This window comes from Manis pentadactyla, chromosome 10, assembly GCF_030020395.1.
Source record: "Manis pentadactyla isolate mManPen7 chromosome 10, mManPen7.hap1, whole genome shotgun sequence".
NCBI classification, from domain to species: Eukaryota; Metazoa; Chordata; class Mammalia; order Pholidota; family Manidae; genus Manis; species Manis pentadactyla.
This window is the reverse complement of record NC_080028.1, coordinates 21199764-21227096: the sequence shown is the minus strand read 5'-3', so window position 1 is coordinate 21227096 and position 27333 is coordinate 21199764. Positions and strand designations below refer to the sequence as shown.

At 40.1% G+C, this 27333-nt stretch overlaps 1 protein-coding gene across 8 annotated transcripts in view; it reads right to left on the bottom strand.

Moving 5' to 3' along the window:
* Positions 1–27333, bottom strand: part of ANKS1B (ankyrin repeat and sterile alpha motif domain containing 1B) — a 1001987-nt gene that overhangs the window by 256830 nt on the left and 717824 nt on the right. For all 8 annotated transcript variants that reach the window (XM_036891074.2, XM_036891080.2, XM_057486481.1 and 5 more), the window contains one exon: positions 12816–12968. In XM_036891074.2, coding sequence (XP_036746969.2) covers positions 12816–12968 — 153 coding nt within the window. The remainder of the gene's footprint in view (positions 1–12815; positions 12969–27333) is intronic.

Here is a 27333-nt window from a genome sequence, read left to right as displayed (position 1 = left end):
TAACTTCATTATTATACAGTGTGTTTATCATTTAGTATTATCCTCTAGTTGTTGAGTATTAGTTGGGGTTGGGGGTTCCGTTCCCAAAATTTTCCATGTATTTAAGCCCTTTGATATAGTACCTTTAAATTTTTTATTTTTTTTTTACCCCTGAAGGACTCCATACTTTAGCACCACTAATTATTTTAGATTTTCTGAGATGGTTTGATTTCACATATTCTGATTGGAGGCTTAGAAACAATAAGACCACCCATAACTATAAAATTCTCTTTTATTTCCTCTAATGAAAACTTCTCTCCTGTGGTGGATTGGTTGCACTAGTGATCTCAGTTTTTCATCTTGATCTGCATCCAGGCCATTTACTGTGTGCATTTTCAGCTCATCCTGTCAAGAGGTGAAATATATCCTCCCCTCTCAACCTAATCCTGAGTCGGACATGTAGCTTCCTTTGGCCAATTATTAACAGGTATGGTACAAGCAGAGGCTTGGAAACATGCTTGTACATTTTCATTTCTCTCTCTTTGTTTTTGCCACAGGACATGCCTGGGAGAGCATGTTAGAGGATGGGACAGAACATGGCACAGAACCAAGTGACCCAGTTGTCTTGGCTGAGACCGTCCCAGGTCAGTCAACTCTCATACCTCAGCAGACCAGAGCCAACTGTCAGAAGTGAGGCAGCCAGCTGAGATCAGAAGAAATTTCCAGCCAAGTCCAGCCTAAATTATTGACCCACGGTCTCAAGAGCTAAACAAATGCTTATTGTTTTAAGTCACTGCATTTCCCGACAGCTTTTGCTGCATCACACTGCGGTGGCAACGGCTACTGATAATGCGTCCCACAAATCTTAGGGACTTGGAAGCTGCCCCTTCACTTAGGCTCCATTAAACAAAAATTGAGTGCTTTCTATTTACAAAGCACTGTGCAAAATACTAGATTATTCTATTGAATCCTGACACCAATATTATCTAGAAGATAGATAATGTCATCATCCAAGTTTTAGAGGCAGGGAAATTTGATTTCACATATTCTGAAGCTTAGAGAAGGTGAGGTGACTTGCTCAAGGTAGTAAAATGATAAGAAATAGAGTTAGAAGTCAAACACTGGAAGACTGCTTTTAGAGTCCCTGTGCTTTATGCACTGTACTGGTCCCTCCCTCCTACCTTATCGTCCTCCCATCTTTAGCCCCTAATCAGGAAAAGACCCTGTGTTCCAATTTGGGAGGCAGAGACCACATTTATTAGTTCCCCTTAATAATAGTGTAAACGGCCATCTTCCCCATTATTCTGGAAGTTCTTTTGAGGGTAAGGACTATAAAACACTTTTCCCCCCCCCCACAGCTACTAAGAAATTAAAAATTTTAAAAGGTTATGATCCCATTCAGGTTATAGGAAATCTAATTATCCCCCAAAAGCAACTTACATAACGAAAGACTCTATTAGAGAATATACATATATTTATATGTTAAGTATACATGTACATACACACATATATTTAAAAGGGCACTGTTATCCTAAATTAATCTAACTAGAATGCACAGTAGGTTTTTCCCATTTTGTTAAAGTTTTAAGTACATGGTGTTTGATTGATTTCTACAAAAACAAAACTTTTTTCGTTCGCATTTTATTATGTTGATATTATTAACAGGGATTGATGTAAAATTGGCACTAAATGATTTCTGTTTTGCAGTTAGCTTCTGTGTTTAAGAAACTATTTTAGTTGTTTAGTCACTTGCTTTGTACTTTAGGTATTCTGCCACCAGGTGGCAGCAGGGTGCCAGCCATAAGGTCTGCACTGTAGGGAATTTTACATGCTTTGTGAGGTTCAAGGTAATAGCTCTTCGCTTGAGTTCAAAAATAATTTGAGACTACAGATATCCAATTTAACATCTCTTTAGTAAAATATATAAACTTAAACTCTAAATAAACTTTAAACATCTTTAAAGCAGATATAAAACTGAAGTTACAAAATCACCTTCCTCACCTTTCTCCACCCAGCTCTGAATTATTTTCTTACGGGGCTGATTCTAGCACTAATATTATAGACTTACTGTGTTGATAATGTTCATCTTTATGATTTACTCTGATTCTAGCACTAATATTATAGACTTACTGTGTTGATGCTGTTCATCTTTATAATTTACTCTGAGTCTTTATTTATTGTCAATCTTTTCCATGGCAGCTCACATGTCAGGCCTCAAATTTCTTAATAGTTTTCTTCTAACAAAAAGAACTCAAAGAAATTTCATCTAAGAAGGTGGGTGCTTATCTTTTCAATATGATCTCAGATCTTTTTCCAAGAAGACCCAAAGTATTTCTCCAGGAGAACAGCATGACAAGTATATTTGCATTTTATGGAGGATTTTTTTTCTTTTCTATACCATAGAATAATTCATTATAATTTTTCCCTTCTCAAAGCTTTTAGAATCATAGAGCCATTTACCAAGTTTACCTATTTAACTGCAACATATACTAAGCTCCTTAGCAACAGGCTCTGTCCTAAATATCTGCAGAAGAGAATTCTGAAACAAAAGTCCTCAAACCATGTTAGAAACCTGAGCAAAATACAGAACAAAAAAATTAACTGACTTCATTATAAATACACTATACATATAAAAGGAGAAATTTCAATGTAAAGGAATACTATGCTACTTCAAACAGCAGTCAGAAATTCTCACTCTTACAGATCAAGATGAAATTTTAGAACAGATTCTATAAAGGTTTAAGATTATGGTGACAAATTGAGAATGAGTATATTCCTAATCTCTGAGCCACTACCCTACTATGAGCCAAGGTCTTTTGATTCTAGAATAAAGAGGATTGAGTTACTGAGAGTCAAGGGTCAATGCTATGAAGCTGAAGGAGAAAAAGAAACTAGCAATCCTGTGCCTCAGCACAATCAGAAAAAAGGAGGGAAGACCCTCAGCAGCTTGTCAGGAATATTGCTACACAAAGGAGAGAGAGTCATTACCTCTCATGTTTACCCAGTCTGGGGGTGGACAGATTTTGAGCAGCACTACGCAGTGAGGGTTTGGACAGGGCTGGTTGGGAGAGATGACACCTGCTGGGCAAGATGGGAGGCTGAGAGGCCAGAGCAGGAGCAATGAGCTGGGAGGTTGCAACCAGGAACAGGAAAGAGAGAGGCTGAGCAGTGACTCCAGGGCCAGTGTTTGCACACTGAGCAGGGCTCTCTCTGTTCTCATGGGCGTGTTCTGAGAGCAATAAGGAAATAGCAGCTCAGCTGTGGAAACATGCTCTGTGGTAGCTGGCCAGCTCCTAGCCTAACTTTGGGAGAGGAGGGAGAGAGAAAGAAAAAATTAGAGGCAAAAGAAAAATCAAATAGGGAGAGAAGAGAAAGGGATGATACAAAGCCCTTGTGTGATTTTTGAATCTCATAGGAAACCTATGAAGCCAGTGAGGTAGATGTTATTATCTTCCTTTTACAAATGAGAAACTGCGGTCCCGAGTGCTAAATGACTGAAGGTCACACATACTGACCAGCAGAAATGGGATTCAAAGTCAGGGGACCTGATTCTCAGATAAAGATCAGAGAAGAGGGGGTGCATTTGAAACACTGACTCATACCATGTGGTCTACCCTTTACTTTATAAACAGTAAGTAAATAATTCACACAACCAAGGCTTAGCCTTTTAAGAGTCAAACTGAAACAATTTCAGCCATTCTTGAAAAGCATATTTGTCCTTGCCTCCTTTGAATGCTGATTGTAATTTACCCTCTTCCCAATACTTGGGGTTATAATGATGAAAATTGACTCTACGTTTATGGACTTCTAGTTCAGGGATACCCTCAGGTTCTAAGGAGGCACATAGATTTTATTGCTGCCATGCCTAATGCCTTCACAGCTAGAAATAGCTGTATAGCAGCATCGGCCGACTCGGCTCCTTCTTCCCTCACAGTCAGCTCTGTCTCTGAGGGCGTCAGCTTCTGGACCCTGCCTACTGCTTCTGATCATATCATTTCCCGGTTAAAATCCTTTTAATGGCTCCACACTGATTACAGCAGTGGTTTTTGACCCAGGCTGCACATTAAAATCACCTGGGGAGCTTTTACAAAACTCCTAATGCCCAGATGCCACCACCAAAGAGTTTGACTCAGTTAGGGGGCCCCAACCTATAGGGATCAACAAGGTAGCATGGATTTGGGCTTCCGGTCAGGGTGGAGTAACAGGGATTGTACATACACCCTTCCCCCACCCCCTGAAACCCACCTGAAACAACTAAAAAATCCAGACAAAATGTATGAAAAACTAGTTTCTAAGACATTGGAATGAGGCAACGAAGGACACTGATCCCCGAGAGAAGAGAAACAAAGCGACCTCTACAGTTGCCCTGGTTTGCCCACTGTGAGAATTCTGACATCATGGTTGAGGGAGGAGGAACCAGGGAGCTTGGAAGACTCTGAACTGAAAGAGTGGAGGGAGACTAAAGTGGCTACAGCCTTTTGGGCAGAGGACTAGAGAGGAGAGAGAGCACAGATCAGCACATGCGCATGAGAAAACTACCCAAGACCAGGTAAAAAAAATAACCTGAAAAGATCAGTGGGAATAAAGATTAGTGGGACTAATCTGCACTATTCACACTGGGAAGCCTGGAAATTCACACGGCATTGTTAGAATACTCAGAAACATCTTGCCTCAGTAGTGTGGCAGTATCAGCCATAGATGAAAAATGATGGTCTGGTGTTGCCAAACAAATCTTAACAAGCAAGACGGGAAAGGACCAAAGTATATCCAAGGAGCTTATCTGTGCCCAAGAACAAAGCTCAAGAATATTTACAGCAACAAGAATATCCAGCACCCTACGAGGTAAAATTCATAATGTCTGACATGCAGTAAAAATTACCAGGCATGCCAAGAACAACAAAAAGAAAAACCAATCAAGTGAAACTGACCTGAAACAGAACAGATGTTAACAGTAGAAGACAAGGGCATTCAAACTATTGTTATAACCATATTCTAGAAATATGTTCAGTAAAGAAAGCATGTTAAATAGAGACATGGAAAATATTAAGAACTAAGTCTAACTTCTAGAGATGAAAAGTACAATCTCTGAGGTGAAAAATATGCTGGATATTAATAATAGTATAGATTAGGCATTACAAAAAAAGATTAGTAAACTTGAAGACGTGGCAATAGAAATTATCCAAATGAAATTATCCAAATACAGAGAAAAAAATTTTTTTAAATAATAGAGCACTGGTGGACTATAGTCCAACTTCAAATAGCCTGTGATTTGAATTTCCAAAGGAGAGGAGAAAGAAGTTGGCACAGAAAACAAGATTTTAAGAAGTAATGACCATTGTGTAGTTACTATGGAAAACAGTATTGAGGTTCCTCAAATATTTAAAAATAGAACTGCTATAGGACTCAGCCATACCACTCCTATGCATATATCCAAAAGAATTGAAGACAGGATCTTGAGGAGATATTTGCACACCCATATTCACTGCAGCATTATCTTCAATAGCCAAGAGGTGTAAGCAACCTAAATATCTATTAACAAATGCATAAAGAAAATGTATGATGTACATACAATGGGATATTATTTAGCCTTAAAAAGAAGGAAATCCTGTCATGTGCTATAACATGGATGAAACTTGAGGACATTATGCTTAGTGAAAGAAAGACAAATACTATATTATTCCATTTATGTGAAGTGTCTAAGGTAATCAAACTCTCAGAAATAGAAAGTAGTATGGTGGTTGCAATGGGCTGGTGGGGGGAAGGAAAAGGGGAGCTTTTGTTCCATGGATATAGAGTTTTAGTTTTTCAAGATGAAGTTCTATAGACCTGATTCACAACAATGTGCATACAGTTAACACCACTGTACTACAAACTTAAGAACAGTTAACATGGGAAATTTTTATGTGTTTTTGGCCACAATTAAAAACAATAATTGTGGCAATGGTTACATAACTATTGGAATATACTAAAAAGGATCAAGTTGTACATAATAAGTGAATTGCATGATATGTGCATTTTATCTCAGAGAAGAGTGTTTTATCAAGAACTTGGGCCAAGTGAAGGAAACGTCTAGAGAATTCCTGGAAGAGCTTGCAATTTAGATGCTGTGAAGGAGCAGGGCTGGTGGAATCCAGGGGCTTTACTCGATACAGAACTGATAAAGTTTGAAAACAAGTTGAAGACATTATACAATGAGAGAATAAACAGTCCTGCAACTACATGCAATGTAATGTAAATGAAATAAGCTCTATGCAAGAGCATACTGTACAAAACAAGAAAACTAAACCCTACTATTAGGATAAGGATGGTAATTGCTTTGGGGAGCATGGGAGGACTAGAGACTAGAAGGAGCCATGAGGGCCAGTAATTTTCCATTTCTTGTTCTGGGTGCTAGTTACATGTATGTGCTTTTTGTGAAAATTCCTTATGTTGTACACCTATGATGCATATAGATTTGTGTGTGTGTGTTATACTGCTATTAAAAAAAGAAATATAAGAACTTCATGGGGAACCAAAAAAAAAGAAATAATGACCCCAAATTTTCCAATGTTGATAAAACACAGACATGATATCTAAGATGCTCAAAAAATATCTATACCCAAGAAACATGAATAAAACTACATCAAGGTACATCACAAACAAATTGCTCAAAATCAGTGATAAAGTGGGTACCATTAAGTGCAGCCAGAGGAAGATGTTATGTACAAAGGAACAATAACAGCAAACCATAAAAGAAAGGATAACAGCAGATTCCTTGTGAGAAATAATGCAGAAGAGAGGATGGTACATGGACATCTGTAAAATACTGTTACTCCAGAATTCTATATCCAGCAAAAATATCTTTCAAAAATGAAGGTAAAATAAACTATTTTACCAGCAGCCAATCCTATAAAAAATGTTGAAGAAAGACCTCCAGGTAGAAGAAAAATGATAAAAGATAGAAATATGATTATACACAAAGGATTGAAGAGCAGGGATGGCTTCCTAGTTGTGTGACCTGTACAGTTGTACCAGGACCTGCACTTTGAAGGAGTCTGTACTTGGCTTGATGTTCTTTCATTGTCTTATAATTTTTAATAATTTTTGAAAGAGGGGCCCCATATTTTAATTTTGCACTGGAACCCCAAATTATGAAGAATAAATTAAAGAATACTTTCAGCCTGTGGGAGTGGGACAAAGGCCGGAATGCTGAGATGGCTTACAACTGGGTCATATGTCCAGGCATGGAATGTGGAAGGATAGAGGTGGCTTCTTCAGATGAAATTTGGAATGCTTTGTTTTAATCAGGGGAAGAGTGAATGAAGTATGGATGGGGAAAAACAACAGAGAGCCACTAAAGTAACTTTTTTTTTTAAGGCAGAAATTTCTAGATACTCAGAGTGTGATTTTCCTTTCTGCACAAAGATGGTTCATAAATGGCTGTAATCAGAGGGTTTCGGTTCTTTATAAAATTCAGTTGTTGCTGCGTGCTTAAGACTCTCTCTTTAGGCCCAAATGATTTGTTTATTCTGATTGTGTGTATGTGCATGTTGTGTGTGTGTGTGTGTTTTGCTAATTATGTTATTAACACTTTAGTAATGTCCATAATATTGACCCTGAGGCACTGCAAGTATGCCAATTCACTTTAAATGTAAAAGAAAAGCTATATTGCTTCCAATGAAGTTTTAGTGTTTATGTATATTTTATTGTGGAATAATTCTGTCTCAGTTTAGGTCAAGGCTCTAAAGTTGAGAGTAGAATATATATGCTAAAATATGCAAAATATGCTAAAAAATGTAGAGTCAATAATACCAATGTTAGCCCATCACCAACCTCCAGGTCATACATGTAAGGGTTAAAAATCACTGGAGAGTGGGTATTTATTTGGGAGAGGATTGCTTATCTAATACGAGGGAGGGAGAAGGATGCTTTATTCAGAACTTGGGCCAAGTGAGGGAAACTTCTAGAGAGTTCCTGGAAAAGCTTGCAATTTAGATGCCATGAAGGAGCAGGAGTGGTAGAGTCCAGGGGCTTTACTTGATACAGAACTGATAACGTTTGAAGCTCAGAGGTTTTGTCTACTGTCCCGAAGGCTTGTGACAAGCCAACTGTACTATATATGGGTATAGATGAAATGCTTAAGTCCATAGATAATTTAAAAAGTTTGCTCTACACTTGAATACTCATATTCAATTACTTAGTTAAAGCCTTTGGCTTTGATTAAAGTTGTTAACATTTGAAGTATTGAATGATGTAGCTTCCCTGGTGTGGAAATGATTTTTTTTCATTTATTAATGTCCTATAGTGAAGGTATAACCTTTTACTTAAAATAATTGGCTTGGAAAAGGAATTATAACATTTATCCTCTCCATAACTCCCCTGCAATTTATGAATTTGCTGATTATTATTCTTGGTTGGGAGTATAAATTACCATTTGCCTTTATCCAGTACATGTACACACACACATACGTACATACACACCCATTCACAATGCAAAAAAGACTTCTGGGGAGGAAATTTAACTGCAGTTATAGCAATGAGGTTAGGGTAGATAGGAGTGTGGGTTTATAATGCTGATCATGAAGTAAAAACATCACAGCAAGTAATGAGTCTCATTTGGTACCTACAGGACTATATTTCTACAGCACTTAAAGCAAATAAAATCACACTATTAAAGATGTGACACAAAACTAGAATGTTAGCTGTGGAAAATTCTTAGCACATCTCCAAGTGATTAGACTATGAAAAAATTGCCCTGGAAAGGTAGAAATTAAATCAGCAACATTACAAAAGAAAAAACAAAAATAAAACTGACAGTCCTAAACAAAAGAGTGATGTAAGTATATTTTCAGCAGCGATTAGGCAAAAAGTAAATGATCTTTTAATCAATTGAGTGTTGCAAAAATAAGTCAAATGATTTTCATGGGACACATATGGGTATCACTACCTTAATTATTTTATTTGGTTTTACCCAAAGGTATTTAAAACACAGCCAACCACTGTAGTTAGATTTTTAAAGCTATGCTTGTACTTAATGAGCAGAGATTTAAAAATGCACTGAAGCCTGAATTTTATTTTGTTCTTTCAGTGGGTACTTTTATCATTATCAGTGTTACAGAATATTATAAACCTGGGATAGAATTCTTTCTTTGGTAAATAACGGTAAAGCCAATGGGAAGAAATTAATGATATGTTTTGCACTGAGATTCACAAATTAATAAATTAGACAGTGCTCAAATTTATTTTGCCTAACCAAACTCCCTTTAGTGAGCACAAACTGGCAAATAAATTAACAGTTTTTCATAATTGCAATAATTTGGTTTTTGGTTAGAAAATGGATAATTTCATGGAGATTCCTAATTATGATACATGCAGAAAATATGAAGCCCTTTTATCTAAAATTTCCTCCATGCCAAGCTGTTGAAGTCATCAATAGTAGCAGGAACTGTTGTGTAAACTTGGTACCACGCCATATACAAGGCTTGAGTGACCTTCTGAGTAAAAAATATTCATGTACTTTTGTATTGTTCACTAGTCTTTAATTCTTTTAACAAGCCTTTGGAGATGACTATATTTCAAGATAGAGGTAGATCCAGCTAGCATCTGCAGAGGGAACAATTTGCCTGCCAATCTCTCTAACATATTCGTGTAACACTAAAATATCAATATAAAAGTGAAGGTAGTACTGATGATGCTATTAATGATAGTGACAGACACAAGGGCAAAACAGAACTATTGATAAAAATATCTGAGTATGAAGCACAAGTTAGGGGATAAAGGAACAATTATTGGCACATACTTCATTCTCTAAGTATGGACACACATGGGCCTGTAAAATTGGCAATACCTTTTGTCTTAAAAGTTTCTTTATGCTTGATTTCCACCGCGGACGACGCTGATATTAAGATACGAGATTTCCACTACTCTCCCTAATCCCTATACTTTGGGTAAGTTTGTGACCAAAACCTTTAATAGTTTACTCAAATGATCTTGTTTTTCAAAGGCAATTATGTACTCCACCAAGATAAAAAACTTCGGGGACTTTTTGAAAAGATTATAATTTTGAATGTATTTGTATTTCCCAAGTCACAACTTTGTATAGTTTTCATTTCCTCCTGAAAATACACTGCATAAACTTAGTAGGCTCACTGAGAACATATCACTATTTGTCTAATATCATGCAAAATGTCTTGTGAAATTGGAGGCTTAATCAATACTATTCAATGATGCTGAAGTTCTTTGTAATCACATTAGCAGTCAGCCGCTTCACACTCTGTGCTCCCCTCCGGCAGCAGACCTCTGTGTCAAAGACCCCCTACCCCTGACTTCTCTTTTCACTTTACATAAACACCAGTTATTGGAGCCAATTGGTTTCCTTAAAACAATACAGGATGTGATTTCCCTAAAAAGTTTTGCTTTTAATCAAGGTGACTGTGCATTTCCTTTAGGCCAGAGAATAACAAATTATGGATACTTAACTATTGAATCACTGGTCTATATATTACATATTTTCCTTACATTGGCACACCTTCCCCTATTGGTTGGGACAAATACATGTCTTGAGTTTGACACCAGTTGAAAGCTTTGTAAGGCAGCAGACACACATTGTGCCTTTCTCTCATTTTAAAACCCAACAATCCTAAACCATCAAATGAACTATTCTTGTTAGCAGCCCTAATGGGAATAAAATTTTTGTTCTCTGATTTCCAAGCCTAATGGTACAGATCAGTTTTTGTCTATGATAAGTATATTTAAGGAATTAAATGGCTTGTAAAGCCTCCCCATCAAGAGTGTGAACTCTCCCTTAAAGTCACAAACTTTAAATTCTATCAGTTCACTTGAAGGAAAAAATGCTGGTTGGTATTAGATGCAGGCAGTGTACTCCAGCTGGAGGAATTTGGTCTCAAGGTCTAAAACACAGTGACTCTATTTTCCAACTCTGATACAATGCTTGTGACAGGCACCCCTCTTCAGACCGAAGTCAGATTGTGTTAGAGTAAATGGAGCTAAAGGGAAAACACTTCAAGAGTCAGCAGGTGGAAAAGGCTATCCTTCTGTCCCAGCTCAAGCCTGGTTGGCCCTGTAGGTGGTGGAGGATCAGTCTTGGAGCCTTGGCATTAAACCTGAGGCCTTCTGGCATCCGAGTCCCGAAGGTCCTTGCAGCTGTCCACAAAGCCTGGCCACGGTGACCGGACAGGGGTCTCCAGGCTGCTGGTGTCCACACCACTGGGGGAAGCATGGATCTAAGTCCACAGCTTAAAAGCCAGCCCCAATACTTGCGTTTGGGGAGAGACACACAGTCTTGCTTCAATGAAAACACTTTATAATAGAGTTCTATTAGAATCCATTCTTTTCTATGGGGGATTACTGCTAATGCCAGTTAGGTGAGTGACTCATGGGCTATTGCTGTCTATTGTTACCTTCTCTTCAGTAGGGAGATATTATTCAGAAGATGTTATATAAAGATATTAAGTTGTGTCACTGACTAGAATACAGTTTCATAGCAAGCATGTTTTTTCATCTATGGAAGTTCCCTCTTTAACAAAGAGCTAAGAGCAGCTATGGGCGGGGCATCCAGTTCTCAGTGAGGACCTGAAATCTCCATGTAACCGAAAAGCAAAACAGTTGCAGTTAATTCCACTGCTACACAGCCTAAGGACAAAATTAATCAGAGGCTTGTAGCCAGATGGCGAGTTTCTTCTGAAATGATGATGGCTTTTGTGAGGGGATAAGGACAGAAATCTAAGAGTGGTTGATGGCAAATTAGAAGAAGGAGCCAAGAATTTGTCCATTTAAAGTGACTTTTAGCTTAAAAAGTTTTTATAAGATGTTCTAGAAAAGATGTAATTTTTAAGACAGATTTTTAAAAGCAAAGAGTAATTAGTTACAACTACTAACCATCATTTAAAATAATCAATGACATGCAAAATGTGGAGAATTCCATTTGGAAAGAAAGTGGCATAAAGAGTAGAACAAAGTGCTTTTGAATCAGCAGAACTTACTTGTTTTATATTTCAGCTTATGAGTGCTTTTAAAATAGTTATTAGAATATAAAGCTTAAATTTAAGAAATTCTCTAAAAGATTAAATGGTTCCTCATTCACTTTTGGAAAGAGATATTCATGATGCCAAATATAATATAAAGGCAAGATAACTGTATATTATCTTTTCATCTCTTTCATTCCTATGCTATTAGAAATAAAATAGCATTAAAAATGAAATGAGGAAAGTATCAATGTCAAAACCATTTATGCAGATTTAGTTGATCTCTTTGGGCTTGAATACATGGCAACATACGTCGACAAGTTTTTATAGAAAATCTATGCCAAGCTTATGAATAAAACAGAGATAACTTAAGACTAGACATAAGCCCTGGAAAAGAAAAAAATGATATTACAGCAGCTATCTAATAAGAACAAAAGCAGTCTCTTCAAGTATGGGGTTTATATATGCAGTTAAGGAATAGAGACAAGGAAACAGAAATAGAAGACTAAAATGATAACTGTAAACTTTAGCAGTGAGTAAGAACAAAGATGAGAATGGCAATCTACTTGTTATCACATCCATATCCTAAACAACAACATTTCCTAAAATGGAAAGCACAAAAAATGCCTGGAAGATTTTCTTAGATAACACAAAACATTCTGAGAATCCTCTTAGTTCCCTACATCAATACTTCAAAAGACAAAGATTGTGGAGCTTGACTGGAACTAAGAGCCATATATTTAAAACAGGAGGCATATCTGTAAATCCTTGTTGAATGTCCAGTTATGGAGAAAACAAAAGTTACCAACATATGATAGGAATTTCATTCATCAAGGGTTGAATGGCTAAGGTGTCTTTAAGAGACCAACTTACATTTATAAGTTCAACCTCCCAGATTTTTTTCAACAGATCCATCGATGTGTAGCCATTAATTAGAAAGGCCTTGGTGTAATCACCGAGTTCAATGGAATCCAGCCACTCAGCAACAGAGGTGGGATGGTAGCCATCGTGGCCAATGGGTCTCATCTGTAATGAATAAAATCACATTAGGATTAATTTAAATTGTTTACTTTATGTCCCCAAAACAGGATGCATTTTGCCACTTGGAAATTTACCTGATAGGAAGCAACAGATCTTTCTTGCTGAGAATATAAGAAAAACCCAAATACTTTATGCCCAAATCTAAATTATTAATGAATAATTTTCATGCTGAATTAGTTTTCACAAATGCACCCAGAATATTCCAATTGAGGTGCTAAATCAACTCCATATTTGAGAGAACTAATTATGTCAAACTTCTGTTATAGACATTATTGGCATTATCTTGGATAGAATTTAAAATGATGTTCGTTGAGCAATATTAATTCAATGCTGAAGGCACAAGGAACCGCATTCCCAAAATATAAATGGTAATTCTCATATGCACAACATCAAAGCATGTGAAAATACTGCATGACTTATGCATCCAAAGGAACTGATGCTTATGCAAGCCATGTACTGTAGGTAGTGCAAACATACTGGAGAAAACATACTGCCATGTTCAGCCAGTAAAGAAGGGGCTTTTGAGTGTTTAAAGACCATGTGCTCTGCATTGATTCTACAGTATGTTATTAGACATGAATAGAGAACTTGCTGGCAGACAGGCTCCTATTTTTTGTCAGCTATATACAGATTTTTTTTTTTTTACTTTAGGATAACAAAGAAGTGTGAGAGCAACATAATGTTTCTGAGTTTAAATTGAAGCAGGAGAGTAATTTAATCAAGAGAAACTTCTGGGTTTAAAATTTCATATGGGTTATTCTAGTCCTTTAGCTTTTATTTGAAATTTCAGTTGAATTTGCAGTTCTTGGTTTTTGAAGTACCTCCCTTCTAAGCCTTGTGCTGCTTTGCATATGCCATTCCATGTATCTCACACTACAGTTGTTAAGGACAGCTGGCTCCTCATCAACCTGATGGGATCCTTCAGTGCAATTCATGATGGGAGCAGCAAGACTGGGCAAAATACAACATAGATTTTCCTCCTCCTTGAGATTCAAGGAGATAAATATTCATGTAAATCTATAGGAGTCTGATTTGTGAGCATAGCAAAGATTAGTCTGGGCATCAGGGAATCAGATTTTAATCTTAAATATGTTAGGTTTTCTGTCACAGGCAGTATTCTTATTTTTGAGATTCTTGTTACTCCATCATTTCTTTTTTTTTAAATGCAAGGTGTTTATTAGGGATCAATACCCGTGCAAGAAGGGCCGAGGGAGCATAGCTGGACAGAAGAGAAGCTGAGCTGTGATGGGGCCTGACCAGGCCTCTGGAACCCTGTGGGGAGCTCTTGAGCAGGTTATGGTATTAGTGGCCTGTGCTGGGCAGAAATGTTGGGGCCTCTGTGCTCCCTTCCCAGTCACTGGAGGCAGCTGCCCTGGGAAGAGCATGACTGTATTGAGGTTGCTCTCTGCAGCGGAGGCAGCCCCTGGAGAGTTAGACAGCTGGAGGCTCTGCTGACCTCTCCCCCTGCTGCTGGGCGAGTCCTTCCTTGAAGGGAGACGTCAGTGGGACATGTCCATGTCTCCCAGAATACCCTGGCACTAGACTCACCAAAGGTTGACGGGTTGCCACATTTGGTTTCTACCATTCTCTCTCCCTCCTCTCCTTCACACACACACACAACACATACATTTTTTATTTTAGGTGAACCACTGGAAAGACACTTTCTTCCCCCTGAACCATTTGCAAACATCATGAAACTTCACATCTTGATACTTCAGCCTGCATCTCCCAAGAACAAGGACATTTTCCTTGATAGCCACAGTATCATCACACTCAGGAAATCCAATGTTGACGAAACTATAACTAATTTACAGTCCATATTAAAATTCCCCAAGTGTCCCCAAACATTTGTAGCTTCTTTCTTTTCTTCTAGCCAGGATCAATCAAGAGTCAAGGCAATTACATTTTCAAGTATTTCTATTGCTTTTCTCTCTCTTTTCTTCTTCTGAGATTCTATTTACTCTTTCCCACTTTTAAGTTACTTTTTCTCCTTTCCTCCTTCCTACTGCTCCACTCCTCAATCTATTTTCCATTTTAAGGTTTGATTGTCCCCTATGTAGAAGTTACAGTTGAATTTATTATTTGCATTAGAGTCTGAACTGCCTCAGACTTGTGTATTTCACTTACACATTGACTGACACATTTTAGCTACTCACTAAATGTTTGTTCACAATGTTTATTACACAGGAGCTACACATGCAGATGACAAGTCAGGGTTTGAAAAATGAGGTTTAGTGGCAGTTGCAAATAACTGGATGCTACATATGTGTGAAATCGGAGACTAGGGACCTGAAGCACAAGCTCAAAGGTATTAAGTACCTTCATATTCTACGGAGAGCTACAAACATACTGGGGCTAGGGCCATTCTCCAGGATTTACTAAGTAATCGAGCATGCATTACTATCCTGAACAATCTCCCCAGCCTCAGAAAACTCACACCCCAGCCTCAGTTGTCCCAGTTGACAAAAGGAACTGTTTTGTCAGGGAGGTCTTTCTGTTAGCCACTCAAAATGCTCAGCCCCCCAGCAGTGGGTACTGGGGGCAAGCTTAGAGAGTCTTGATGAATCAAGTTGGGGCAGAGTCTGATGCCCAATACCAGAGACAGTATCGTGGGTCCCTACAGGGCACCCCAAGCACTCACACACCACTCTTGAGAGAGCAGCCAGCTGCCACAAAGAGGCCACCGGTGGTCACTGTTAGCCAGAGGGCAGGAGTGGGGATAATCCCTAGAGCTCTGCAAAGCAAACCCCGTTAAATATAAACAAGTTTCCATTTCTCTCCAATCCCTCCTTCTTGCCACTGCGCCAAGGAATTTGGAATCAGCAAAGAGAGAGGTACCAGTTGTGTGGGGGAAGCCTAAACTCGGTTGGGGAGGGTGGGTGGTGGAAAGCAAAAGAAATAAAGCTGGAGGCTTCAATGGACTGGAACAGTTTTCAATCTTTTACATGACTGGGAAGTGACTGGATATGTCTTAGATAACACTGAAACATCGTAAGGAGAGACTCATGTGAGCTTGGTTGAAGGCAGGGTTGGAAAAAAGTCACATCAGTATCTCACTGAACACAGATTGCTCAGCCATCCTGCTCCTCTTGTGAGGCGTGTTCTCCCAGACCCACCTGAAGGAGGTGAGAGGGAGGGAAATTTTCAGTGGGAAGCAGAGATGGTGGCAGAGTACAGAGCAAAGAGTGAGGAGAACCCGGCCCACTCTGTAAATACTGAGTGCCTATTCTGATGAATGCTGTGGAACCGTACAGAACAGAACATAGTCTCTCTCTCTCATGGAAATGATAACTCTTAATTAAAACATATGTGAACAGATGACCAATAAATTATGAAGGCTTCGCATACCTGCAGAGAGGAAAGCATTAGAACCAAATGAAGTTACAAAATTAACTTGACGCATATTTAATGATATGCAGAATGGTTACTGTGCTGCACAATAATTACTTCCTTAGCAATTCTTCCATCTGTTCCTTCTTCTCTGTACCTACTGCCACCACCTTGCTTAGGTTCTTAAGGTTCCTGTTGGAGCTTACAAAAATGAATGCAATAGGCTTCCACTTGGCTTCCCACCTTTAGTCCAGCTTATCTCACGTTGCTAACATCAGTCTTCCAAAAAGGCAAGCTCTTAAGTCAAAACTCTTGGTATTTGTATTAGTTAGGGTTTTCCAGAGAAAAAGAACCAATAGGATGTGTATACACACATGCACAAGTCCCAAATCGGGCAAGTCTGAAATCTGCAGGGCAGGCTGGCAGGCTGGAGACCAGGGAAGAAGGATGCAGCTCAAGCCAGAAAGCAGTCTGGAAGCAGAATTCTCTCTGTTTCTTTGGAAGACCTCAGCTTTTTCTCTTTAGTCCTTCAACCGATTGGATGAGGTTCATCCACATCATCGAAGGTAATCTGCTTTACCCAAAGTTTACAGATTTATTTTCACCTAAAAAATACCTCCACGGTGACATCTAGGCTGGTGTTTGACCACATGTCTGGGTACTATGATCTAGAAAAGTTAACACATAAAATAATCTAAAGTCCTTAGTTTATGAATCCATTGGCAAATTTATCTCCCTGAGACTGAGAAATCTAGGGTTGCTAAGCTAACATCAACAACCTTCTCAAGCGATCTGATTGTCATCTAGTAAACATCTATGTACTGCATGCTTACTAATCCTAAACTAAGTAATTTTTAATTTTGTGATGGTGGGGGCATAATCCATTGTAGAATTAGTATACCTCCATAGCTTTGCTATGCCATTCCCTCTGCCAGGAAGGCTGATTGTCCTGTTCGTCCGTTGAAATCTATCAACAGGAGATAGCTTAAAAGGTCCTGTTTAGATACTTCTTCTGTGAGACTTCTCCAATGATACCCTTACTTCCAAGTCAACGTGAATTATACCTTCTGCTAGTTTCTGTATTAATTTACATACAATTCTATTATGGCTCTATTAAAGTCTACTTTCTATTGTAGTTAGAGGTCAGACAGCATCCACGTATCTTCCATGAGCTGTCAGAAGCACCCACAAGGAGCACCGTGACTGGGTTCTCAAATCAGTGATGATGAGACTCGTTCTCCAGCAGGACAGGCTAGAGAGAGGCACACCAGGTGCTGCCAGGCCTGCAGTTCTGCTAAGCATGAATGGGCGTCAGGAACAGTCTATAATCTGAGAGGCAGGGTGGTGGGCAGGCAGCAGGCATTCACAGCAGAGGTTCACAACAAGGCAATCTGAATCAACTAGTTGAGTCCCAAAGTTGGGAAAATCTATGCTGGGACAGAAATCGGAGAGAAGCAGTCCTGGGAAAATTTAGATATACTGATACATTTTACCAGCACCTTCCTTGTTGTTCTTGATGTCTTATTTTTCTGCCCAAATGTGCATTGACTTTTCTCCAGAAGCCTCCTAAAGCAAATCTGGCTTCAGAGGACAGACTGTTAACATGGGTAACTTAGTAGTCAGAGATCACTGGCCCCAGGACAGAGCTCTGTGGAGTCCTGGGGCTCCAAGGGGGGCCACTTTGGGGCAGCTGACCAGCTCAGGTGCTCAGACGGCCTAGTCTACTTCAACCAGAATAACCCATATTTTCAGTGTTTTACACAGGTAAGAAGAGGAAGGAAAGCTTTCTCTGCTTTAAAAAGAAATGTTTGAAAACCACTGATCTAGAAGCCTTGCATAGGATTACAGGACCACTACAGTTTTATTTTCTCTTAATTTCTCAGTTTTATTTAAAATAGTCTGGGTCTGTCATATATGTGCAGACATACATGTATTGCCTGCCATTCTTTCTGCCCAGAACCAGCTTTGTCTGTTCAGGCAAGGGTAATACCTTATAAAGTGATGGAGCTGCAGACGGAAGGCAAGAGGAAAACAATAACAATAGGAAAAGGAAATAATAAGAGGGGACATGATATTACATTATGATAGATTTAGGATTAAAAAAATAGTTCTCAGTGCAACAAGTTATTAAGCCAGCATCCTGATACTGGCATGGTAATTAGATCATGAGAATAAGGAACTCAAAAAAGTCAGTAACACATTAGACAGATATTTTTATATCTGAAAACTGTTACCAAACTGAAACAGAGAGCCCTTGTCTCCACCAAAAACTATGCTCTCTTCTGCAGTAATGGGGCTTCTATTGAGCTCGTGTCTGCCCAACTAGAGACAAGATGCACCAGCTTCTCTTCTGGTTGCTTCCATGATAACACATTTGAGCCTATGGGATGCTGCTCAAAGTGCTGCATGTAACTTCCAGGTCACCTTCAACCTAAAAGATAGGTTCCTTGCTCTAGGGTTGCTTATTTTTGTCTTCTCATTAGCTGGAACAACAGTCTCTGAGGCCCAGCTTGGATGACACAGGCAAAACAATATGCTAGAGTGTCTCCAGCCTTAAGGTACATAAGAATCATGTGAGAAATCTTAACATGAAGGTTCTAATTCAGTACGTTGGAGGGAGAATCTGAGGTTCTGCACTCGTAACCAGCTTCTCATTGATGCTCACGCTGTGGGTCGGTGGACTGTACTTGGAGTAGTGGCGCTTTAGAGGATGACGGCATCCCTGGTGGAAAGTCTGGGTCCTTCTGGAATGGCATAGAGCAGAGCCAACTGGTCAACCCAGACTGCTCACTTCAAGACCACGATGTCAGAGAGAGAAATGTTCTCTTCTTGAAGCCATTATTTTAAGGAGGTTCTGTTTTAGCAGCTTAGCCTTTCCTCTAACACAAACAGAATTGAAAAGAAGGTAATTTCACATGGAACATTTAAAGGCAGGCTTACTTCCATTTGACAGTATATGGCATTGTCTCTTACTTTGTGAAGCCGTAAATTTTCACATTCTTTGCCATTAAAATAAATTTCATTTCCTTTAATGGCATGTGTTGGCATCCTTCTGTCAATCATACCACCATCCCTTTGTGACAACTATACAAGGAATAAGAGGGGGAAATGTAGGAAAACCCCAACTTTCTAGGTTTGATATCTGGGTACATGGGGATATTACCAGCTAAGAAAGAAAAGAAAATAGACTGAGATGTCATGAATAGGTTTTTGAGACCTGAGAAATTAAAGACGTTGTGGAATAGTGCTTTAAATTTTGGGGAAAAGTCTGAGGACACATATAACTTGGGCATCAGTAGCAGCGCAGGAGGAAGTCTTGGCTCCTCCACTTATTAGCCAATGGCCTTGAGAAAACTCCACCTTCCTAAGCATCCATTTTCCTATTAGTAATATGAGAAAGAAAAAGAACATCTATGTCTGAGGGTTGTCATAGGTATTCAGCAAAATAATGCAAGTAGAGCTTAGCACAGTCCTCAGCACGCAGAAGCCCTCAATAAGTCTTATTTTTATCATAAGTGGAACTGAAATCACGTATGGAAGAGACTGCAGACGGTTTGTAGAGTGAGAAGAGAAGTGGCCTGAGGAGGAACCAACACCTTTAAAGTGAAAGATGAGAGTCATACGCAGGAGACCAAAAAAGAAATGGTCAAGACATGAAGAGAAGTGGGGGAAACAGAGTTTCCAGGAGGGCGTGGCCAGTGCTGACGGAAGCTGCAGAGAAGTCTGCTAAGACGGAGAAGCAGAAAGGCCCAGAGAATTTGGCAAACAGGCCCCCAGGACCTTCCTGAGAAGAGCCCCAAAGCTAGACTGTGCTGGGTCGGGGAGGGAGTAGAAAGTGCAATCTAAGCTATTCCTCTGAGAAGTGTGTATGGAAAGCAAAGGAGGGAAATGAAGGTTCTAGAAAGTACAGGGAAAAGGCACAGAAAGAAGAGAGAAATGAGGACTTGGGGCTGAGTAGGGTCTGAAATATAAAGGAATAAGAGTCCAAGAGTGTGATGGGGATCGAGGTGGTGTAGAGGGCCTGCCTTTTGCTTTGGGGATTTTGCTTGCCTGTCTTGAAAACTACAGCACAAGAGGCTCAGTTGGAACTGGCTTTGGGGTTAATAATCTTTGTGTTAAAACAGTTGGTAAGGGGGCAGAAGCTACCTGGCTTGAACTTGGTGAGAGCTGGTCAAAGTCCTCATGCGGCCACGGGCAGCCATCCACAGGCATGCCACTCCCTGGATACAAACACACAAACTGGAGCATCGTTTATGTAAACCTACTGCTGCAGCAGCCCTGATGTGCCAGGTTCAGCTGCTTAAACCTGCCTGTGAAGCTGCCACTGACCATGGCTTCTCTCTTCTCACCTGGAGGTCCTCCGTACTAGTAGACTCCCTGATAGAATTTCTGCAATGTGACAGCTGATATCATCAAGAACCTCTGCTATTCCCGCTCCTTGTTCTAGCTCCTTCTGCTTTGTCCTGCTGTTCCCTGAGACTTGGACTAACAGCAGCCCTGAGGACAGGGAGTGTGCAGGGCAGCCCCAGCCAAGAGCAGGTCTGTCACGTGGTGCGAGGATCAGATCTATAGACTCAGAGACCTGGGCTTAGATGTCACTGGGCTGTTTCATCAGTGGCTCTTAAAAGGCTGATTGAACATGAAAGAGAAAGGCAGATCCACTGGCCACAGGGCCCCAGAAGAAAGTCTATCCCTCACTACCTAAGTGCTATCACAGTGTTGCATTGCCAGGAGAAACACGTCCACAAAGTGGATAGGACTGTTAATGATGAGAACATCACCGAACAATCATATCAGACTTTAAAGATCCCACAGCAGTTTCACACACATTATCTCATTTGGTGAAGGGTTTTAAGTGATCTCTGGGAAAATGCCTCTTATGGAGTCTGAGACTATGGGTTCTCCATGTAATGCTATTCCTTTTGTGGGGATTGAAAGGATTAACACACTGTGCCCATTGCTAGGAAGCAAGGGGTGATGAGGTCTCTGTGCTGTACAGACGCAGCAAGGGAGGGAGATATGGAACATGTATGAATCTGTTGCTTGAAGTCCCTTTTGTTTAGAGTCAGACCCTGTTATGGATACAATTTCTATAAAAGAAAAGGGAGAAACTTAAACTCTCAGCAGTAAGTGAATTGTATTTGGATGTTGCCAGGGACTTAAAATAGCAGATAATGGTAACTTTTCTATTTGTTTCCTGCCACCAGCTGAGCCTTGCCAACTTGAGGTCCCTTGAGTGTTCAGACAATTGGAGGTTGGTAGCTTTAGGAATAGGGCAGCAGCAGTGTGGAGGTGATATCTGGATATTACTTGGTTTTTGAGGATTAAAGGGAAAGTAAAGCGCTTCAGACTGGGCACGGTCTCTTAATGCCCTGTGATTTTTATTTCATGAATAAAAGAAACTAAGTAGATGTAGCCTAGAGAGGGCCTGAGGTATCCCTTATTTTGACAAGTCTTGGACCAAGGAGTAAACTGGAAGTAAAGAAAAAGACAACAGAGTGCACAGAGGAAATGTTTGCAACACACGGGCAGTCAGTTTCCCGAGAGCCCAAGAACAGCCAGCTGGTGAACAAAACAGAAGGACTAGCCAGGTTAGCCAGCCTCTAGCGATCAGGGTTGGGGGTCACTCCCTCTGATCAACAGTGCTGGACTCGCCGAAACTTAAAGGAGTGAAGTTGCTGCAACAGATGAGTTTTATAAATCACGATAGAAAAAATGACAACCATGATAGCAACAACTACAAAACAATCTCTTGATCACTTTACAAGCTGTGCAAGGAGATTGCCAGTAAGGCACAGGTCTTTAAAAATTTTTTTTATTGAGGTATCATTGATATACAATCTTATGAAGGTTTCACATGAGCAACATTGTGTTTACTATATTCGCTCATATTATCAAGCCCCCATTGCAGTCACTGTCCATCAAGTGTAGTAAGATGCTATAGAGTCATTACTTGTCTTCTCTGTGCTGTACTGCCTTCCCCGTGCCCCCCCTACATTATGTGAGGAACAGGTCTTTTTAGCTTCATCTATGCACATGTGTAGTCACTACTGTCTACAGTTACCTGCCAGATAAGGCTAGTGGGGATGTGGATGGAAAGACCAATAGAGCCACGATACATGCATACACATGGTCGCTGGGGCCAAGTGATTTTATTGTCCTTCTCCCTGAAGATTTTGGTAAAAGGGGTGTTTAAAAAAATTCAATGAAAGGACATGTGTTTAGCATCTTTTCATTTCTAAGATCCTTGTTGAGATAATGATGACGCTAGGGCCCTTTGTTAAACATCATTATTTGTTTTTATTTATTTCCTTGTTGTGAAGCTCTCTTATGGAACAAGGGCTCAGATTAAAGATGAAGAGGATTTACTGCAACTAGAATAAGGTGCTGAACACTGCTTATAATCATGCACATTTTCTAGCTCTCCCAGTGATATGAATGATATTTAGAAAAAGACACAGGATCACTTTTTTCCCCTCTGACAGTACATGTTCTCTGACATTCATGTAGCTATTTGATGGTTATGCAGCACACTACTTTGTTCTCAAAACAGAAACTTTAAATTACTAACATTCGGCAAATTTTTTTTGCCCATTATTAGTCTAAACTAAAAAAACTCCCCAAACTTGAGTCTTCAGAAGATAATGAACGCTCTTAATATCAGTTCTCTTTATTTGATATTTTAGAACCATATCCTTTCTCAGAGCCTCCAGGCATGTACATAATACCATCACCCACTGAAATATCTCAGACAGATAGATGCATCATAAAACCAAAGTTAGCAGTGTACACATGAGTGATTTACATTCTGCCTGGGTAGGGAAGTACAAAGGATATCATTTATGTGGTGGCCAAAAATTAGTATCGGGTGACAAAGTTGAGGACCTACCACCCACCTACCTGTGCACCATCCATCCATGCACTTACCTACTCCTTCATTCATTCACTCAACAAATACTTACAGTATGTCTACTATATGCCAGGCTCTATTCTGGGTGTACCAGTGAACAAAACACGTAGAAGTGCCAGTCCTTACACTTTAGTGAGGGAGACAGATAATAGTTGATAAACATAATAAGGAAGAAAGTTATATCAGAAGGCAATAAGTACTGTGAAAAAAATACAGCAGGAGGATTGGGAGTGCTAGAGGGTGAGTGTGGAGTGGGGAGGTGTGGTAGTAAATGGGGTAGTTGGGGGAAGCTTCATTCAGAAGCAAGATTTGAACAGACTTAAGGTGATGAACTGGCTGTGTTGCCAACTAGAGGGAGAGCAGGTCAAGGAGAAGGAACAGGTAGAGCGAAGGCCCTTAGGTAGGAATGAGCCTGGTGTGTGTTTAAGGAATAGCAGGGAGACCAATGGGGTTGGAGCAGCGTGTGCAGGAAGCAAGGAGTGAGCAGCAGGTGAGAGAGGTAATCGGGGGCCAGATAAGGTGGATGTTCGAAAGCTCTGTACGGACTTCGGCTTTCACTCTGATAGAAATGGGGAGCCAGTGCAAGAACAGGAGCAGAGGCGTGAAATGATCTGGCTTGTTTCAGCGCAATCCCTCTGGCTGCTTTGTTGAGAACAGCTCATAGAGAAGCAAGGGTAGAGGAAGGGAGGCCTGTTCAGAGGCTGAGGAAGTAATCCAGAGGAAAGAGGCTAGTGGCTTGGACAGGGTGATTGAGTAGAGGGGGTAAGAAATGGTCAATTCTGGTGATTTCCTGAAACACAAAATAAAACGCGTCTTATTCTCTAAATGGACTGGGAATCTGTCAGCTTGATGGCTGCAGCTGCATGACATGGAACGTAGCTTGAATAGAGCCGTGCTCATCTAACGTGTGGGGATGTGTGCATGACTGGCTGGATGGTCTTGCATGAGCCTGTTTTCAATGATAAACCCAGGATCCTCAAAAGACAATTCTGCTCAAAGAAGGGGGCCAAGGAGGTATTTGATTCTAGGACAACAGACGAGGGTCAGAGGGGATGGGTGATTCTGAATGGATTTCAGGATCTGGTGCTCTGACTGGACCCTGGCCCAGCTCCCACAGATGGAGCCTTAAGAGGAAGAAGCTTCATAAAAAAAGCAGATCATGAATTTTAGGGACGTTGGGAACAAAAGGAGTCGGCAGAATTGGTACTAGCAACTTTACCAGTAAGCAGAGATGGTGGTGCCATATTGCAGACATCAGTGCCCTCAACACTGGGGACTGGCAATGGGTGATGGTGCCCACATCAGCAGACTTCAGGGCCACTGGAAGGACATTTAGTTGGCTTTGGCTAAGGTGCCCATGATGGGAAGATACTGGGCACACATGCCGGAAGCACAGACATCAGTACCTTTGCTACACTGGGTACCTACAGCTAAGGAGCAGCCTTGGGCAGCTGAGGGGAGAAGCTTTGGCACCCTCAGTGGGTAGTAACAGCACTGAGAGCATGTTTGGCGGGTCCTGGTAGCACTGTTTCCAGCCTTGGTGACAAGAGCAGTCAATCACAAGAAGCTAGAGCAAGAGAGGCAGAGAAAAGCAGATGTCACACGGTCGGTGAGCACACACGTGATGTGAGACACTCAGATGAAAACATTAGGAGGAATTGCAATAAGGTCTAGAATACACAGAGAAGGGTAACCCCATTTTGAAGCCCCAGCTGGAGTTACTGAGAGCCCCTTTTATATCTATAGTGAGGGGATAATCTAAGAACTCTTTCACTACCACTGGGGTGACAAGAGCAGTCATGACAGCCAATGAGTTCGCCCTTAGGAAAATGTTTCTGGCCTTATCATCGGGGTTTATTTTATTTTATTTTTGGTGAGTTCAGAATTTTCAATCACCTCAGACCTTGGAGTGACTAACAATTTTTAGCCCTACTTATGTGACTCCCCTGGAGAGCGTCAGCTCTTAACAATGGTTTTAGCAGCTATTATTTACTTACTTCAATAAGAATTTTTAAGGAAACAGTTAGAGCAAAGGCCCTTAGGAAGAAATGAGCCTGGTGTGTGTTTAAGGAATATGTATTTTATATACGTAACATCATCCTAAGTATTGTAAAACTATAAAAGGGTCTCAGGTCCAGGAATGTTTAGTTTCCTTGAGTATCCATTTGAAATATATACAAACATAAGAAAATAACGAAGTGCCAAAGTTTCTTGAAATACAATCTAATATTAGTTTCAAGTTTATATCACAGTGGTTCACCAGTTACCCATGTTATTAAATCCTCACCCCCACTAGTGCAGTTACTATCTGTCCACATAGGAAGAGGTTCCAGAATCATTGGCTATATTCTCCATGCTGTACTACCATCCCCATGACCAACTTACACTGTAAGTGCCAAAATTTTTATAACTTCCAGAAAAGAAAGGAAACTTGAGTGGGTTGGAGAAATTTGTGAAGTTTCTTCTATACTTTCTCTTGGGGCTAATGTATAGGGAAGTAAGTGAATGCCTCTGTGTGTGTGTGTGTGTGTATGCACACATGTGTGAAAATGAGTGTGTATGCACAAGACAGAGACAAAGACAAAGAACATCCATTTCTCCTTATTTGCTCTAGACCTAGCAGCAACACAGGCAGCATCCTCTGGAGTGACCCCCTCAGTGCCCTGTTTTGCCAAAAATACTAATTAATTCTTTGATATTCATCTAAGCACCACACCATCTACCTACCCAGAAAATCTCCCCTGACCCCCATGTAGCATTCCCTCCACTTGTATCATTTTTTTTACATAGTAGTTTAGTTTTTGACGTATCTCTCTCTCTGTCTAAAATACAGGTAGAAATCCTTGAGGCAGGGACCAAGTCTTATATACATTTTTGCATCGCCATCTCTGGACCTAGCACAGAACCCAAATGAACTGACTGTCTGACTGAACAATGGATGAATCAGAGATTCACCGATGCACTTTAGGGCATGTGACGTTGTCTTAGATCTCTTTCATCTGACTGCAATCCCATCGGGGATGGTAAGGTCTTTGGAATGTAAGGCCAATTGTTGCTTTGTATCTACATCAGTAGCACTTAGAAAAGCGTTTTTCCAAAAGTAGACACCAGAAATGTTGACAGATGATGGTGTAATTGCATCCCGGAGGTGAAAGGCAGGGAAATCAGTCTTCTCTACACTTACCGCAATCATCTCTTGTACATTTGTGGAGAAAATTTCACATAAAAAAAAATTTCTATAATACATTTCCTTCGTGTTTAAAAATTGAAAACACAGTCCCTTCCCACTATGCCATGGCCTTTTGGCAGAGAAGGAGTTGAGAGTTAAAACTGATGAGGCATTGAAGAAAAGGCTTCTAACTGTTGGGACTCTGTGATCCATATATTATAACCTTAAAAATCATTTAAAGTGTTTCTACTTGTCACTTATGCCATCACGAATTCATAGAATAAGTAAGTGAAAGTGTGTTTTCTCTTGAAGACATGAAAAAAGGAATCTGGCGGTTTCTAGTACTCATTCCTCTGATAAGAGGAGTAGTTACGTTAGCTAAAAAAAGAAAAAAAAGCTGAGCTTCTATTTACTAAAATAGAAAATAGAAGATGCTAGATCTGTGGGAGATAATGAAATGAAATGTCCAGTCATTTTCCCAAAGTAGACAGCACTGATGGATTATTTGAAGAGCACAGAGACATGATACTGGTGACAGAGGCAGCAGAGAAAAGCATTTAGGAGCTCAGGTTCTGGGGTCAGGAGGCCTGGTTAGAGTACGGTCTCTGCCAACTTGCTAAGTGTATGACCTTAGGCAAGGTGCTTAACTTTTCTGTGCCTTGGTTTATCTGTAAAACGGAAAATTAATTTTAAGATTTAAACAAGTTAATTTAGAATGAATCCAGTAGTACTTAGAACAGTACCTGGCATATGGGAAGTTTCTGCTTAAATGTTGGTTATTCACATAGGTGTTTGCCCTGCAGTCTCTCAGGGTCTGCTCAGGTGCACCTTGAGGAATACGGATTCTTATAAAGAATGTTCACTGTGGGTCCACAGAAGATCAGCCATGAGATTAGAATCCTAAATCAAAAGATGGAAATCTAAAATACTATCGATCATTA